The following is an 18986-nucleotide window of genomic DNA, read 5'->3' on the forward strand; positions in this document are numbered from 1 at the left end:
GTTTTTCTTTGCTTAATATTTTTTGAGGGAACTTGTTTTAAGATTCTTTCAAAATATTCTCAAAATTCTCCATCTCTTTTTTGAAAATATCTGTTCATTTACCTTCTTTTACTCGTACAAATAATACCATAGAAATTCTGATAATATTGAGAGATTCTCTTATTAAAAGAAACTTTTCCATATTTTAATAGAATAAGAAGTTAAATATTAGTAAAAATTTTGCCAAGTGAAGTAAAAAAAAAATAATATACAGTAAATTTTAATACCTTTTTGTTATACTGTCTCTATTCATGTTTCTAATTTGCATTAATGTTAAGGGAAGAAATAGGAAAAATATGCAAGGCAGTTTATACCAAAATTTTGTATTAGAGAATAAGAGCTTGTGAAATATACATTAAAGATCTTAACATTTAAAAAGATATTGGAAATAATGCATATACTTTTTTTTGCTTATTTGATTACTTATTATTAATAAAATCTGATATATATATAGATATTATTCTACTCAGAATATAATAAAAATTTTTCATCCTTTAGCTGGAGACAATCAAATATACATACTATTTTACTAAAATTATTTGGCTAAATATTATTAGAAAAAAAGTTTGAAATATTTTTGGAGATCAATTTCTTATATATAAAAATTAATTGTTGTACAAGCAAGTTACATAAATTTATAGCTGTTTTGATGGTGATATCACTTATTACATCATATATATTTTAATGAAAATCAAAAATATACTAATTTATGTCACATACACCTACATATATCATAATAAATTTTGAGTTATACAATAATATTTAATATTATAATGCAATTCAAATACTTCTGTATGATATTTCTTAACTTCTATCCATTTACTAGGAGAATAATAAACATATTTCTTATATAGTAAGATTACTTTAATTGGATTAATTATTCCAATATATTCTGAGTAACTTTTTTTAAATAAAGCATAAAACTTATCGCAAGCTATATCATATTTTTTTTTAAGTATACCTAAAATTTCTTTTTATCAGAAGTACCATCATTTCTCATCACCTCTTAAACTTATTTATCAAAAATTCAGATTTCTTCTTATAATTCCTATAAGTTTGCTGGATAACAGTTGCATAAAAATTTTTAAAACTATATTGATAGTAGTATTTAGGAATTAAAAATCCTCAAGATTGCTTCATTAATCTTTCTAAACTCTTCAAAAAAATAGTTCATTATAGATTAAAGGATTTAATCCAAAATAGGCAGATTATATATAGCATCTTTGGCCAATTTTTCACAGGCAATCATCCATATAAATTATATAGTGCAAAAAATAAATAAAATATTTTTTTAAAATCATTTAGTTAAACTAGTTAAACAATTGTGACTTTTGTCCCATCTTTCAATCTTAACACAATACCTTTTGGTTAATTAAGATAATTTAAAAATAATAGTAATAAGTTATTTTATTTTGCATACAAATATGAGATAAATATTTTGCATCCATTTAGTATAGTTCAATACACTAGAAAAACGGAAACTGTTGAAGGTCCGTCGCTTAATACGTTTACATACATATATAAATAGTTACACAAAATGTGTTGCTAAAAATAAAGCATTACAAAAAATGTGTTACAAAACATAAAAGGAAATAAGCAGGGGTTAAATTATAGTGACGTAGGTGGAAGGAAGGAAAAATACATGAGTTAAACCAGTACTGCAAATTTATCTAGTTCTGTACAATAAATAGTTCTTCGCTACGCTCTGGACAATAATGAGAGATTGGTAAAACCATTTTTTGCTCAGTATCTGTTGATCTGTTGATCTGTAAACATTTTTCAGCCAATTTTTGCTAGAATAATCTATCAGCTAATTGACGCTTCTTATAATTTGACCATCTTTTGAAATCATAAAAATTTTCTGATGAGATGTATTTAAAATGATATCCTTCTTAAATAAAAACTTCTAATTGCACGCTGTTATTCCTAGTTACGTGTAGAGTTACAACTTACTACGCCAAAAGATCATGTGAAAAATTAGGATCTACTGTGCCCAACTGTGCCAAGCCGACCTAGCCGCAGCCTATTTAGCCTATTATTTCTATTACAATCGACCCCCTATATAGTCACCCCCTGTATAATCACAACATATAAAATTCCCCTTTATAAGCACACCATATTTTGGTCTAATGTACCAATAAATATATTAGAAAAACCTTTTCTATAGTCACAACATATGACTTTTTTTATAATCACACCCTTTTTTTTCAGTCCCGAGGGTGTGACTATAAAGGGGGCTGACTGTATATTTATTATATTAATTATATTTAATATAAACGATATAATTGTTTTATTTATTATATTTAATTTATTTATTATATTTATTATATTAGTTATATTTCTTATATTTCTTATATTTATTCATCAGGAAATTTGTTTAGGCGTAATTTAGTGTAATATTTCGAAGGTGGTGTAAAATTTTGAAATATTACACTAAAACGTAATATTACAAAGTTTACGCTCTTAAATTTAAATAATTATAGTAATTTAAAAATATCTCACTATCTACTGATCCAATCAAGACGATCTATAGCTCATTGGAATCAGCTCATCAAGACGAATCAAATGGTAGTAAAATCGCATCTTTACATTTGATAGATGGCTTTCTATTAATTTAAAACTTTATTGTATACTATAGAGCGTTCTATCAACTGTAGAAATGCGATTTTACTACCATTCGATTCGTCTTGATAAGCTGATTCCAATGAGCTATAGATCGTCTTGATTGGATCAGTTAAGGTTGCTTGCCAAAACCTCTCCAAAATCCTGCGATAAATTTCGGCAAGATTTTACTATATGTTTACTATAGTTTCGGCAGGGTTTCGGCAGTTTCGGCAAATGGGGGTTTCGGCATTTCGGCAAAGTTTCGGCAGGATTTTTAATATGATTTAATATAGTTTCGGCATTTTCCGTATAGGTTTCAGCAGTTATTAAGAAGGTTTCGGCAAGCAACCTTACTTGTAGTTAATATAATTCTAGCCAGAATTATGCTTTAATTTTACATTTCCTAAAATGAATGATGACATAGGGGTCAAAAATCCTAAAATTTAAATTACATCATTTCTGGCCATCCCCTAACGAAATAGTGATTTATAATGGTTTTATTGATTTATAGCGTTTTTAGTGAATTCTAGTAATTATTTAGCAACTTTGCTAGATAATATCATCATTCAAATTTATAGCTCCTTCAGAGCGCTCCATAGGAGCTACGGATTTACTGATTAGCGATTTTATCGATTTGTAGCCAATTTAGTAAGACTACATACTGTTAAACCCAAATTCATTTTTATTCGATTGTTCGGGTGAAAAGCAGATTCATAATTTTTTCTGAATGTTATCCCTAGTTCCTCGAAAGTTCTAGGAGAGTTCCAGGAGCTGGCGAGTTTCTATAAATCACGAGATGATCGGCCAATCAGATTTTGTGCGCGCAGTAACTAAGTCACCATCATTAATTGGAAAAAAAGAAGAGATTGACTCCTATGTTCTCTCAAAATGTGAATGTAATTAATGTATGGCCGTGGTTTGGGAGAAAAATATAATTAGTTTTTTTTGAGTGATGGACTCGTGATTTGCATTGGTTAAAAAATCAGCCGAAGAAGCTTTATTAATTATTTTAATATGCGTAACGATAATCATGCTTTACAATACTATATATAAAAAAAGTCCTGAATTCCGAGAAGCAGTCATCATGGCTTGATCTAGGAAATTCGTCATCACGTGTTCCCACTTAATTTTGTTATTCTTCCTAACCTGAGTCGCAACATATTTGATATTATCATCACTTAAATTTGAAATAGATGTTGCTGAAAACGTTTTTATTCGTTGAATGAGCGTCATCCGTTGGATTTTATCACCACTAATACGAAAAAAAAGATCATAAACCTTCCTCGACCTTCCGACTTCTTTCAGATAGCATTCTTGGAAACCTCTTTGGGAAGCTGATCTTTAACTTCATTGTAGACTTTCTTTGTGGCCTCGTGGTCTTCATCCGTTTTCTATAGCGAACAAGGCGCTTCTCTAACTCTTCTCCCAAGAGGTAGTATGCAATAATCAGTTCGTGACGTGCGTTTTCGTTCCGCTCTTCAGCATTGGAAATTTTTAGATATAGTTCAAAAAAAGTTCGGTCGCCTTCAACTTCTCGTGCGGATTCCCTATAGAGCCCTTTCTTTTCCTTGATTTTAGAAAGTGGAGTAGTATCGGAAGATACTGTAGCTCCTGGATAAGCCTTTTTAAAACGTTGAGTTCCTCTGGTAGAACATGTTTCTTATATTTCTTGCTAGATGAAGAATCCGTAATTTCGTTAGCCCGCTTTTTGTTTTTACTACTAGAGGGAGTGGATCGGGTTGTGTTTCTACTTCCTCCTGACTGAGAGTCTCGTCTAGTATCCGCACCTTCAATAATATCTACACCTCTCTTTCAATCGGGAAATGGACATACTCCCGTTTCAGCATGTAAAAGCTTTTTCTCGATACAAAGCCTGTGAAACGCATGCCCGCAACCGAGTAAAGTTAACGCCTTAAAAGGAAACGAAAGAATCTCGTTACCACATTCAGTGCATTTCCTTAGTTCCGGAAATTCATTATCTCCAACGGCCTTATCTTCGAGACTTTTAAGGACATTATAAGCAAAGATCCTGAGGTTGGTTAGAGATGATGATTTGTCAGAACTCGACATATTCTTCGGCAAGAATTTTTCCGGAACATTTCAGGTGGAATACCGCAGTCTCTTTTGGATAAGCCACCCACGTGATTCGAAAAAATAACCTATACGATAATTCAGTCTATGCTAGTATGCAATTCACCAGTTCACGTGGATTTAAAAATTAAAAATAAAAATAGTATGCAATTCACCCAATAATTCTCCTGCCTTTAGCGCTTTCAGCAGGCGGTTACCGGAGAGATAATAGAACTCATCATTGGGGATCCTCTCCTTTCGTATCTTCCGTCACGATAGTAATAACCTCTATCACATTCATCATATTCATTATATCCACCATATCCATTATATCCATCATCGTCCGAATCGTCTGGCATCTCTTCTTCAGAATCACTGTTGCGATTACAGTTACTATCATCGTCTGTCTTAACTGATTGCGAAACAACTTCTTCATTCGTTTCTTTCACCGACTTAGGTGTAGAATCGAAATACACAATCCTTCGCACAATCTTCCAAGAGCATTTTGTAGTAATCGTCCTCAGCTTCGAGCGAATTGCTTGGGCTGACTTCTTTGAAATCATCAGAAGAATTAAAGATATGGGCTAATGGGATAGGTGCAGTTGATTCCTTTGGAGGCAAGATCTCCAATACATTAATCTGATCGGGTTCCTCTAGGACCTCGTTATCTTGTTCTACGTCCTCGGAATCATCAGTGAAATGATTTTCGGTAAAGTGATCTATGACTCTTTGAATTTCTTCATTGGTAAATTTTGAAATACTGTTCGCACTGTATGATTTGATATGTTTGATCTTATCTAATCCTATTTTTTTCAGTTAACTTGTAAATCTTCCTAGCTCTTTCAATTTTCTTATATAGAGCGGGACGTTTAGTGTCGGGATTCTGCGCAAGTATGAAATCATAAATTAGTCCTTTGGCTTTTTTCATACCTACTCTATCTCTAGCCATGATTTCATTAATGCTTTTATCAAATGCTATAATAAAATTATTCCAGCATAAAATTTCCGACTGATTAGCTTTTATCGATACATCTTCTGCATCACAAGCTTTTTCATATAAGTTAGCTATATTTTGTAGGATATCCGATTTTCCCTGACCCGAGGTCAACGAAATTTCAGTTACTTGAGATATGGAGTCATGCGAAGTACCTCTCGGCTGATTCTGGATAGATGCGTTACAGCTGATACTAGTAGATATTTCTTTAATCAAGTCTTCACAAGCCAAAGCGCCCTACTCGTTCTTTCGCTCATAGCAGTTAGATGTAGTATTCTGGGAAATCGAGGGCGTCTCCTGGATAGCTGATTCTCGCAGAAGTTTCTTCTCTTTATTGCGTTTCCTATTTTCGTCTTTTCTTATGCACCTCATTTAAGAAAGCATCCGTCTCTCTTTCTTCCAACGTCTTAGTTTCTGTGCGAATAGGTTGACATATGTCGGAGTTCTAGAACTAGTACTAGCTAAAGATTGTTTGATTTCCTTGATATCATCATCTAATTTAGCAATAAGGGTGGTCTTTTCTTTATCTCTCTGTTCTAGGTTTGTGAATCTGGCTTCGTGTTCTTCCAAAGCATGCTTTAACTTCACATTCTCAGCCTTAACTTCAGCATTCTCCTTCTTAAGTCAGTAATCTCGGCTAGGAGCTTCGAGTTTATTTCTCTCAACGAATCAATATCAGATTGCATGTTTGATAATATTTTTTATACAAGATGGAATAATTCTAAAGTTCGAGTTAGTATAGTAATAGATAGAAAACGAGGTAATATCCTCATCGGAATTACTGATTTATTGATGTAAAAAATAAGTTATACACAAACTTGTTTTACAAAGTGAGATAAAGTTCTATGCTATACTTTTTTTTCGTCTAAACTATCCATATTAGCACATTGTCACTCCAGCCCGGATACACAATATTTCTATACAAGTGACTACTATTATTTCTTGAAAATTTCATCTGGAGGTCAATCTTTTATTAAAAAACATAGAAGCTTCAAATGCTATGTGACGCAGGGAGAAAGTACAGCTGGCGTTGAAGCGTACCATCCTGGTCGACACTGGGGGTCATTAGCAGACAGACTTCCAAATGAAGGGTAATAACGTCTCTGCCCATCCAAGATGAATAACAATGAGGGTTTTTTCCTGACCTTCAACTTAATACCTAGCAGATGCTTGTGCAGGGATTGTGTTTTAAAAACGTCCGCAGAATACAAGCGAGTAACACTGAGGGTTTTTTCCGCTCGAGTAAACCAGCTGTGCTTTGGAGAAACTAAAACCAGTGTACATAAATTCTTCTGTTATAAAAAAATCTATTCTATATTCTAATTCAATAATTTTCATCATCTTATCTTAAAAATAATATTTCGCCCTTTTAAGTAATTATGATATCATACAAATCACTCAAGGAGCTGTATATGTACCTCCTAGGTGATACAAATAAGACTCCTTTTTTAATAACGTAAATCAATAAGTATATAAATCATATCATTTTTAAAAACTGATTTAATAAACGATCAAAATGGTTGGTAATGAACAAGAAAATACTGAAGAAGATGAAGAAAAAATCAATAAAGAAGATAAACAAGAAGGTAGCGAAAGAATTGGTGGTAAGAAAAGGATATATTTTTACGCAGTGGATAACATGGCACCATAATATACATATTAAACAAATTTGTATCTTAGAAGAAAGCTGTAAAATATTATGGTTATATTTTTACACATTCAATCCATTTATTTTTGACTTGGATGATGGTGACCCACCCCCACCATCATTACCATTCGTTAAAAATGAAATTGGACTTGATTGTTTTTCTTGTTTTTCATAAATTGGTGTACTACTACCTGAATTTGTAACGCAGTGGATAACATGGCACCATAATATACATATTAAACAAATTTGTATCTTAGAAGAAAGCTGTAAAATATTATGGTTAAGTTGAATATTTTATCGCAATATTTGGAGTTTTTCTACGTTATACTATACAATCACCATCAAAAGCGAATGTACATTTATCAGCAAGAATAGTTTTTTGTAAAAAGTGATTTTGTACAGTATAAAATGATTGACATCTCTCTCACATTAATTTATTTTTTAGGATATTGAAATAATGAACGGTGAACTCAAAGATCGAATTGATACCGTAAAAGGAATGATCAACCTAATTGACAGTAAAACAAGAATCTTGATAACAAATTCGATAAGAAATTTGATAACAAAATCGAAATTCTTGATAAGAAATTCGAATTTAAGTTTCTCTCCTCTTTAAATGAGGATGATATAGTATTTGAGATTGTTGTCTGTCCTCCTCTTCAAAATGTGGACACCCTGGCAATATTGTGATCGTAGTGGTTCATCCTCATAAGGATATTGCAATCGAAATGGTTTGCAATCACGTTCAAATTCAGGCGATGTTCTCCATGACAAGATTAGCAGTTAGGTAAAAGGTTTAATACCTTTGACGACTAAGACGAATTTGACGCAATACAAACGATAGTCGGAGGTGCAAACAATGCATGGGTTGTGAATGGTATAAACATCCGGCTGAAAAGAAAATGTTCTTATTAGTGTTCTTAATCGAGTCAATCAAACTCGATTAATTGACCCATATTAGCAGCTTAGTTATGATCGATCACATGTAGTCAATAGTAGTTTTTTATTTTCTAATGTAATTGATTCTTCTGCTATTGCTGGTTGCTCTAGTTCAACTAGTTCAACTGGTTCTCCTGATGCTTCAACACTTGATCTAGTTTAGTTAGGCAATAGTGAATCCATTTTAATGTGAAAAAAAGATTATTTGATAATCTTTTGATTTTTATAGAACACACCAAGAAATTATTAACGAAAAATTAATAAATAATAATCATGACAGTTTATTTCATGTAATTATCTGATGCGATATTTTGTAGAACCATCAGTAAAACCAATTCTATATAAATTCTAAGTAAAATATATCTTGCGTAGGAACCGGTTGCAAAAATCAGAATATAAGGGTAACTACACTGACCATATCTTTTGGGGCTGAATTTTCACGTAAAAAATCTTTGTAGTAGAATTACCACAAACTTTCTGATTAACGAGTCTATGTTTTCTGGTTGTAAGTGCATTCTAATTTTTCTAACTAGAATAAAGCAATGTATGCAATGAGTTTTTGTTATGACGATACTGTAAATTAATAGATGATTTATAGGATGTCGTCCAGTGCGTTATTTGTGTTTTTATTTGGTTCGTTGGGAGGGTTACAAATATCCTTGGGTTTTTATGCGATCTTGCTTTTCCCCGAATTTGTAGTCATCATTGTTTTTAATTTATTGGGTTGAAGTAGTAGTCAAAGGTGTAGTTGAGTTGTACTTCGCAATATAATCGTAATCAGGGTTTTTTGCTCGGTCGGCAAGTAGTTCTAATAATTCTTGATCGTTGGTTGTGCTAAAGTGAAGTTCAACATACATTGTCCAAGTATTTTTCACGAACTGCTCCGTCTACACGTCAAAAGCTCAATGATTCCGCCGAGTTAACTACGTGATTATGCGTGAATTAAATTTATCTCTAGTGGGTGACTCAATTCGCCAACTCTCTAAACGAAGATGGATCGTTGCAGTGCATCCAACATTTTTTGCTCGCGATGATTGTGGACGCTTCGTTTCCTGATTTCCTTGTTTCTTCTTAACCATATCGCTGTTTTTCTCGAAAAAGTACACGCTTTTCTTTTATTTCGTAGCGTTTAGTTTCTGGCATTGTAGTTTCGATCTAGATTCGTAAATCTTTAAACCATTCGTTTGCCTAATCAAATTGTGGAATTTCAAAACCTTCAACAGTTCAAAATGATGGTAATTCATTAAATGTTTTTATTAAATATGTATAATTTTGGGAAGTATTTGTTTTAGAAATTCGGGCATAGACCTAAAGTATCCCAAGAAATGATCTATAAATGAATTTTTTTATTAATGTCATTCTTTAATAATAATTCAATATCATCTAACAAATTAAGCTTCACGATAAATTTAACAATTAAAAATTTAACAATTAAAGTTTTACAACAGATAATTAATAAAAATTTAACAAATTAATATTCTACGATGTTATTTAATAATAAAAGATGATAAAAACGTATCATTATTTAAAAAAAAAGATAACAAAATGGATTTTTAACAAAAATAAATGCAACGCTATAGACAAATCAACAAATGATTAACGAAATAAAGATACATGATAAATTAATAATAAAATAAACACAAACATGCTACAGTACATAATATAATAAATACAAATAAATTGTATCACTTTTACCAAAAAATCGCGTTTTTTTTTTATTTTTTCTAAAGTATAAATACTCTAAAAATCTAGATAATTAACTAACCGGTGTTTTTTCGGTAATATCGCCTTTCATAATGATTATTTGTGTAATTTTCTAAAAAATTTAAATAACGAATAAAATACTTCGATTTTAATATAAAGCATATATATTAATTCCATTAATTATATAAACGTTAAGAGAAACTATGTAAGAAATAAAAACGATAAAGAGGTCGTTCTACTTGAGAAGAGCGCGTGAGAAAAAAAAAATTTATAATGTCTGCGACACGAATGATACGATTTGTTGTACTATATGACAGGAGGCTGTGGCGCTGCCTGCGCCATTAAGCTGGCACACATTTCACATTTATAAAGCAGTAATATATAAAGACTTTTAAAAGGAAATTCATTGAATTCTAAAAGGATTTGCTTCGCTAATCCGAAAAATTTAACTTGTATATAAAAACTGTTGGTTTCTTTTTACTTTATACTCTTGGTAGTTTACTGAACCTGCTAGAGTTCCTTTGAAATATCAAGTTCCACTAAATTATATTGATGCATTCTATGTATAATACTTTAAATATTCAGCTACAAATTGCTGTGTAATAATATAAAAGTTAATGTGCTAAACTAAGTAGTACTAAAAAGATATGAAACTAACTTGTTTTGTTTAATATGTGTAATATACAAGTGTAATTGAAATATTGAATGTTAATATAACTATCTCTATTTATTAAACTGACAATACGTAATTTCTATTTATTCATTTTTTAATGAATATGACTTCATGTAAAAAAATGTAAAGGTACTATTTTTACATGCCAATATATAAATAACAAAATCCTTTAATCCCCCTATTTATTAGTTTTTTTTGATTATCTCATTTTATAAGCTGATTGGAATAACTATTCTTATTATATACATCCTGGATTAACCAATCCTTAATCACCTCCGTTGATACTGTAAAAGGTCTGTTGTACATTAACAACAGATACTAGTGTCCATCTTTGAGTGACCAGCTAAAACATCTATGACAGGACATATATTAAAATATATTCTTGTCATTTTTTTTAATTTTGTGTTCCAATGATAAAATAGCCGAAGAACATTTACCAATTACTTTTGAACTCTGTTGGCTTCGATAGTGTTATATCAATGATTGTGATTAATTCGAAGTATATACATAAATCTATGTGACAGGAATGCATGTCTAATACTCTTTTTCCAACAAGATGTTATGCAACGTTGAATATGTGCATTGCCTGTATCAAACTTAATATGAGAATATGACTCATACCGGGCAACAAATCTTCTGCACTGTACCCTTTGATGCTTATAGTGCTAGCATTCCATAAGCTAGACAGACATACGCTAATATTTCATCGCGTATACCTGGATGCATATATTTGACGTGTTAAATAGTTATTCTTAAAAGTTAACTTTTTACACAATAAAGAGAATGGATCAAGCAAATGAAATTTCTGCTTTCTCTATGTAACAATGTTTTAGTGTAAAGTTTCCAGTAGTGATCTGGCCAGGGTGGGTTGGATTTCAGTTCTTTTTGTGTATGAATCCTAACCCTAGATATAGCCACCAGTAATAGTTCTATAAACGTAGTTAATCATTACACTCTTAAAGGAAAACGCCTGAAGGAGGAAATGTGTTCTGTACATTTCTTCGCAAATGTTCCAGATAAACAAAAAAAAGTAAAAAATAGTAATATACCAAGTATAAACAAATGAATGACCATCATCACCCAATCATCAACAAAAACAACTATTTCCTTCACTAGTAGTTGATGTGAGACTCTGATTAGCACGTATCTGAAGGGTAATAGGGTAATCCGATATTTTCATATCAAGGTTCAGCATAAGTAATTTGATACTAAAAATAATCATATAGTTGTAGGTGTGTTTTCATACAAATATACATAAAGGAATAGCGCCAGTAAATGTAAATTTCATTCTAATAAATAATATACAATATTAACATACCCAACTGCCTCACTATCCTCGTACTTATCTATTGAACCAATAAATTTCGTGTTACTATTCTGCATTTACTCTACGATTTCTACTTTGAGTATCCTTAAACGATAATTAAGGAACATTAAAACATCTAGGAGCGTTAGCATGTAATGTTTATCGCCTTTTGAAATTTCCAGTTAAATTTACCTGGAAACCATTTAAGGGATAATATTTAGGTTGTCTTCTGATATTCTTAAACATAAAGCATTTTTGTGCCAATCTTTTAAGACGCTTCTGTATGTTCCTTTACAAGATTCGTAATAAGAATAATTTGATATAATTCTACTCTTTTAGTTCATGTAGTAAGCATAATTTGGTAGTATTATTCTACTTTACTTATTACTTTAGAATGAAATATTCTTTACTTTAATAAGTATTTACTAAAGTAAATATTTTTTCAGTCATGAATTTTCTTGTTCGTTAAAAATAATTTGATGGATTCCTTGTTTTCTTTGTAATTGTCCCATAAGTATTTGGATATTAACATTTCCGTTTTCTGCTGATTTCGTTAACCATTTTAAAGCTTCATTAATATTTCATTTTTCATCTCTCCAAATAATCATGGAGAAACTAATAATTTAGAATTTAAATTCCAATAACGCTTTCTTTTTCCTTCTTAGATGCACCAATAGTAATTCACGGATAGAGAGCTGCGGCGATTTTTTAAGAGTAAAATCCAGCCAATTAGATTTTTATTTCACGTTACTGTATAATATATACAGTATAAAATTATTACACAATTGTCGATTTACAAGACCAGTTTATTCTTTATTTCATCATTTCCGTCAACAAGCGAACTTCAAAATTTATAATTACAAACACAGCCTGAATGAATTTAATGTATGCTCACAATATGTATACCATTAAAATATTCGACCGATCAATTCACTTTTTAACCTAATAAAGTTTTCATGATATTTCATCCTTTTTTTTAAAAAAAAAAAATTCGGATAATATGAGCCACAGCTCATTAAATATAATAAAAAGGAGTGTAAAGAAGAAGCTGAAAGACGGATTTGTACAAAAATGAAATGAAGAGAGGCACGCCCAGGTGGCATTTTTTTTTAAATATTTAGTGTAACTTTTGTAAATTATAAATAGTTGAGGCTTTTACAATAATTTTCTTTTCTTTTGTCGAAACTCTTCGTGTATAGACAATAGAACTTTAATAGTTTATATTTATGACAAAATACTTTCTTTGTAAATAGGCTAATGATTTATTAATGAAAAAAGTAGAAAAAACGAATAAATAATAATCAATTTAAATAAATCAATGACGCGTCAAATAATTTCATACATTAAAATAACATTTCTATTTATAACTGTACTTCTCACCTTCTTCGCTAATAGCATTTATTCAGCTCGCACGATAAAACTAGATGACAATTCATCAGGTGTACCATTGTATCCAGTTGATACAGTAACTTTTCAGAAATCTTCAATATTAACCACTCGTTTAACAACCAATTGTCCTCAAGGAGGAGGTCCGAATTCATTGAACTTGTTCTCGTTGAGATCATTGTACCCTAATGGAACTATACAAAGTTCAACTGTATTTTATAGTGATTCGTTTTCAGTATATAATTTTTGTCCTCTTGATAGAATAAGTTTATTTGCTTTACCTGGTGAGTGAATAATTAAATGATTATTGATCGAGTTTCATTAATGATTAATATCATTAATTTCGACTATATCCAGATAACATTCTGTTTATAAGTTATTTGAGGGAGGAAGCCATCAATCAAGTAAGATTTATGGGTATGACTACAACGTTAGATGGAACAATAATTGAACCGTAAGTATGGTGATCTATTTCACTTTCCTGTGAAGTTTTTTTTAATAGTTAAAAAAACTCTTACAAACTTGACACACTTTTCTCATGTAAAATATATAGTGAAGTGGAATTGAGCGACATAATGAGTTTGGATATAAAGAGTATATCATCATTTCCATATTTATCAAAAATAACAATTAAGACAAACCAAGCAAACTCTGATACGGAAAGTGGGGCATTATTATTTACAATAACATATAATAATCTTAGTATAAATTGGAGAAAATTTGATTGGGATCATATAGGGTAATGTGGAACTTACTTTTAAAATTTTTCTTTGATGATCACTTTTTTTTTATTTAGTAATTTTTTTACATACTTTAGAAGGAGATTGTCTAATATGTCAGAGGGGGTTATTACGCCTGTGGTGCCATCATCAGAACAGTATAGAATAGTTTCATTTCAAACATTTGGAACATTAGATGGTGGATTTGGATTAGCATATTCCATTCACTCAATAGATTCTCAACCAGAGAGTACACCAACATCAATCTCCTCACATTCACAGGTCTACATCACATTCCTCCATGAATCAGCACTTACTTGGACACCACCAACAGTAATTTATGAAACATTATTAGCTAATGCAAATATAACCATAAAATTATGCACTTCTTCAATAGATACATCATCAGCAGGTTATACATGTTTTATTATTGTAACATGGCAATTGCAACCGCAATTGCAATATTTTTGGAGAATTATAAATTTTTTAAGCGTAGGATCTATACTATCTTATAAAGAATTATCTAATTATGAAATTAGATTTGAAACAAATAGAAATGTCGCTATTATTTACAATGATGTACTTCCACTAACTCATTATGGATTTTGTATGATTGGTGTCAGACAAGATAACTCAAATTTGCAAGGGAGTTTGTATAACATTACGGAAGGGGCGGTTGTTAAAGGAGATGATTGGGGAATTCCGCAAATATTGAGAGCAAAATATGATGTATTAAATAATAATACAATATGGACTGCTGTACCAGGAGAAGATAATTTGGGTACATTTTGGTACATTATAAGTAATGATATACATAAAAATGAAGTCAATAATGGTAAGAGAAATAAATATTTATTTATCTAAAACAATTCATTAAGTCTTAACTAGAGTACTAATTTCCTTTGCGTAATAGGAGATGGATATGAAAATAAACAAATATCGAGTACTGTGCCACCAATTAACGCAACGATACCAACAGACACAAAAAACATTATAATAAAATATAAAAATCCAGTAATATTATCAACAGGATTCATATCAGTATACCAATCTGCTCTTAATTCTACAACAATTAATACCGATTTATTAAGACAAACATTTTCAGCATTATCACCTCAATATGTACAATATGTTAACGATACAAATAATACAGAAGTAGAAGTAATAATATTATCATCAACGTTTAATCAATTAAATTCTAATTATTATATTATAGTTGATGATAATTTTGTTAGGAGTCAAGATTTTAATGAACCTTTAATGGGTATTGAAAGTGGTGTTTGGACGGTTAAAACTGGTTTGCCAGAAGAGCAAAAATTTACGGATGATAAGAATGTATTGTTACGGTTGAATGCGACGGGAACACGATTATTTCAAGAATTGACATCGTTAGAAAGGGATGGGTTTTTTGATAATTTATTGCTTTCGTTTTCACAATCGATCCCAGTACCATTGGAAAGATTACGTACATCAAAACGATATCAATTTGAAGGCATAAGAGATGATTTACCGATATTAATAAAAATTCAATTAAAAGCCACTAGAAATAAAGAAGACATGAATACCGAACAAATTCTTAATAATATTGATACTTTAGTTAGAAATAAATTTGTTACTAAATTAAATGGTCCTAGAAATGCTACTAGTTTTTTAGATTCTAGTTATGGTGCGAAGGAAATAGGTAAGAAGAGAAAATATTAGTAGAAACGATTAATTATATTCTAATTGTTACTTTTTAAATTATTTAGTAAGTGTGTGGCCTGCATATAGATATGAAATAGCGGGAATCATTTGTGCTATATTTGTACTATTTGTGCTGGTATTCCTAGCTCACAATATTAATCCTACGGATCCTAAGGTAATAAACTCCATTAGTTTATAAACTTTAAAATAATCTAAAATATACTTATATTTAAACTTCATCTTTTAGAATGGTATACCTAGTATGTCACTATTCAAATTTGTTGTGATATTTGTAGATTTTATTATGGATATAATCTTTTTATTTTATAATGGTCGTGATGTACAAACATTATATTTACCAAGGTATTTAATACTACTAAAATGAATCATTTATGTTTCTAATATTCGACTGAAACTAACTGTTATATTCCTCATATCAATAGCATTATTTTATTATTAGCACCTTTATCAATAAATTTTTTTATAACAATGTTCATATTTTTGAGAGAATATTATAGTAACCCTTTATTTGCTAATTTTGCACGTGAGAATTCATTTTCGACAACAATACTTCTTGTACTTGGTTATATTGATTTAGTATCACTGGAATTATTAAGTTCTAATTTGGCAAATTTTCAAAAATTAAGTGCACCTTTTGATGATTTAGCCGATAGAACCATTTATTTGGGTAGTTTGGCTATCTTACTAGTGGAAGATTTACCTCAATTAGTGATCCAAGTAAGTACACTTTTTATGTACTACAAACTCTTATGTATATGTAAACTAATTATGTTTTTCTCGTATTTCGTAGATACTCTATTTAAAATTAGTAATAGATTATAAATTTGTGCCATTATTAACATTAATAACCTGTTCATTAATAATAACAACTAATATAATCGGTAGATCATATGATTGTTATAGAAGTATACGTGATCATTATTCTTCTGATTCGACAGATGATGATTATCAGGGCCATAGTAGTAGGGGAAGCTATTTAATTGGAGTCAACGAAATTTTTAATAAATGGTGGGATATTGGCAGTGGTAAAGAAAAAGGAAAAGGGAAGAATAAAGAGGAACAGGATGTTACTGAAGGAAGTGGAGTGGGTGGTAACTATATTGAGCCGAGTGGTACTAATTTTGATACTCAACCTGTTACGGCAGGTCCTAGCGGAAATAATATTTCTTGGCAGGGCTGATTGAACCTGGTTGACTTTAAAAAGTAATGCAATGAAAGAATGTGATGAAAGAATAAGCTTTTTGGTTTTCTTATTTGTATATATATTATAAGATGTATGTAATATATGTATTTAAATTATTTATTAAAATTTACCTAAAATATATGTTCTGATAGCAATTCAGTGATGGAAATTGGATTCGCGCAGTTGGCGCAACCAGTAGTTGTTGGGGAAAATCATGTTGCGGAGTGCGCACGTGATTTGAAATTTTTATGCGCAACATTGTGTACAATGTGCGGAAAATATAAGTGCAAGTTTTTGTGTGCGTGATTATGTGCGGAGTTTTTAAAAAGATGTACGCTGGGCGCGTACATCGTTTTAAATTTCCGCGCACGAGATTGAAAGTAGACAAGCGTGATCATAATGGCGCTTACTATTATATATAAGAGCGCATATGACTTCATATGTTGCGCACAATACTTTATGAATAATATGCGCTCTGCGCGTATAAAAATAACCTGCCGTTGATGCACTTCGATAAGTGATACTTGATGTAGTATTTTTCGCGTGAAATTTCTTAAAATAACGATGAAGACGCATGAAGATTAAATTTATTTAGCTACCCTTTTATTCAGCTTCGCCCAATTTTATTTGGGTCATATTAATCACCACCTACTAAAAAAAACTTTACTGTAATATACTAAAGAAAACATACCTTCACTCTAAGTTGATTAGTTGGATATGCACTGTTTTCTTTATTCTTTTCAAGCATTACACTTTTTATGGGCAAAGTAACATTAACAGATTAATCAATTTGCCACCCTTTTATACTCAAAGGTTGTATATAGTATATATTCACCATAAAAAGATCAAATATTCAGTTTGAATTAAGGCTTCTTTATTTAAAATAATAATTTTATTTATTATAATTTTAACCCAAATTTTTATATTGGTCAATGGTCATTACTTAACCAGTAGCTTTACTAAATATGCAATCTAAAATATTACTTAGGATTCTATCTATATTTACTTATTGATTATATTTTAAAAATTTAAATTATATAATCCTATTTTTAAACTAATTAAATAATTTAAATTTAATAAGATTCATATTATTAAATTCCTTTTAATAAGAGGAATCTAATGATAATTAATAATTTTACCTTTTTTTTTTTTAATTATCTAGTATGAATAACTATATAATATATAATATATGAAATATAAGGATAAATATAAATAAAAGATATTTAAATTTTAACTTTAACTGAATTTTTTATTTTTTCAAACATTTTATAATTAATTTTTATTAAAAATCAATACAAATTGTTAACCTTTTTTTATAAAAAAAATTGAATTTCATAATTTTTTTTTTTTTAAAAAAAACTATTTAAGTTAAATTACTGATAATTAGAAATAAAGAATTATTTTTTTAATTTTTTAAAATTTATTTTTAATTTACTCTTTTTTTACAGTATATAAATTTTATAAATTTTATTATAAAATAATTAATTTATAAAAATATCATAAATTATAGTATTAAGATTATATTTAAAAATAAATTTAATAATATCATAAATTATAGTATTAAGATTATATTTAAAAATAAATTTAATAATATAAAATACTTTAATAAAATAAATTATAATGTTAAAATACTTTAATAATAATATTAATCTTAAAAAGGTAAAGTTTTTGAAATTTATTTAAAAAATAATAAAAAAAAATTTTTAACTAAAAATGTATAAAATTTAATGTAAAATTGGAATTAAAGCTAAAAAATTAAAAGAATTAATTTTAGATTTTTAAAAAAAAAACCTAGCCTTATACTTATTGATAATTTGATTCTATATGTAAAATTTGGAATAGTTGATCTGTATTAAACATGAAATTTATGCAACCTTCCCGCATTTTTTTTTTTTTATGACAATCAATAAGTATCAATAATGCAAACTTGACAATTCGAAATTCGTATAATTATAATTTTTTTTCGTATTAATAGAGGAATGAAGGATCTGCATATATCGTTCTGTAATCACGCCAC

General features: G+C 29.6%; 5 protein-coding genes across 5 annotated transcripts; 2 read left to right on the forward strand and 3 right to left on the reverse strand.

The window, feature by feature from the left end:
- Positions 1 to 3913: 3913 nt before the first annotated feature.
- Positions 3914 to 4713, reverse strand: OCT59_028255 (uncharacterized protein; the record flags this gene model as incomplete). The annotated part of the gene is made up of 2 exons (XM_025313203.2): positions 3914 to 4264; positions 4477 to 4713. The coding sequence occupies 2 exons, from the start codon at positions 4711 to 4713 to the stop codon at positions 3914 to 3916; spliced, it is 588 nt and encodes a 195-aa protein (XP_025188032.1).
- A 203-nt stretch (positions 4714 to 4916) lies between these two features.
- OCT59_028256 (uncharacterized protein) lies at positions 4917 to 5662 on the reverse strand (the record flags this gene model as incomplete). The annotated part of the gene is made up of 3 exons (XM_025324113.2): positions 4917 to 5165; positions 5263 to 5516; positions 5644 to 5662. The coding sequence occupies 3 exons, from the start codon at positions 5660 to 5662 to the stop codon at positions 4917 to 4919; spliced, it is 522 nt and encodes a 173-aa protein (XP_025188033.2).
- A 1561-nt stretch (positions 5663 to 7223) lies between these two features.
- On the forward strand, positions 7224 to 7530 carry OCT59_028257 (uncharacterized protein; the record flags this gene model as incomplete). Its single annotated transcript, XM_025313204.2, has 2 exons — positions 7224 to 7311; positions 7388 to 7530. 2 exons carry the CDS (start codon positions 7224 to 7226, stop codon positions 7528 to 7530), a joined length of 231 nt encoding a protein of 76 aa, XP_025188034.2.
- Positions 7531 to 9010: 1480 nt separating this feature from the next.
- OCT59_028258 (uncharacterized protein) lies at positions 9011 to 9373 on the reverse strand (the record flags this gene model as incomplete). The annotated part of the gene is made up of 2 exons (XM_025324114.1): positions 9011 to 9128; positions 9222 to 9373. The coding sequence occupies 2 exons, from the start codon at positions 9371 to 9373 to the stop codon at positions 9011 to 9013; spliced, it is 270 nt and encodes an 89-aa protein (XP_025188035.1).
- Positions 9374 to 12767: 3394 nt separating this feature from the next.
- Positions 12768 to 17123, forward strand: OCT59_028259 (uncharacterized protein). Its single transcript, XM_025313205.2, has 9 exons — positions 12768 to 13647; positions 13721 to 13817; positions 13917 to 14102; positions 14181 to 14917; positions 14996 to 15763; positions 15831 to 15940; positions 16013 to 16128; positions 16209 to 16503; positions 16577 to 17123. Exons 1-9 carry the CDS (start codon positions 13296 to 13298, stop codon positions 16964 to 16966), a joined length of 3051 nt encoding a protein of 1016 aa, XP_025188036.1. The 5' UTR covers positions 12768 to 13295; the 3' UTR covers positions 16967 to 17123.
- The last annotated feature ends 1863 nt before the right edge of the window (positions 17124 to 18986 follow it).

Source organism: Rhizophagus irregularis, chromosome 8 (assembly GCF_026210795.1).
Source record: "Rhizophagus irregularis chromosome 8, complete sequence".
Classification (NCBI taxonomy): Eukaryota; Fungi; Glomeromycota; class Glomeromycetes; order Glomerales; family Glomeraceae; genus Rhizophagus; species Rhizophagus irregularis.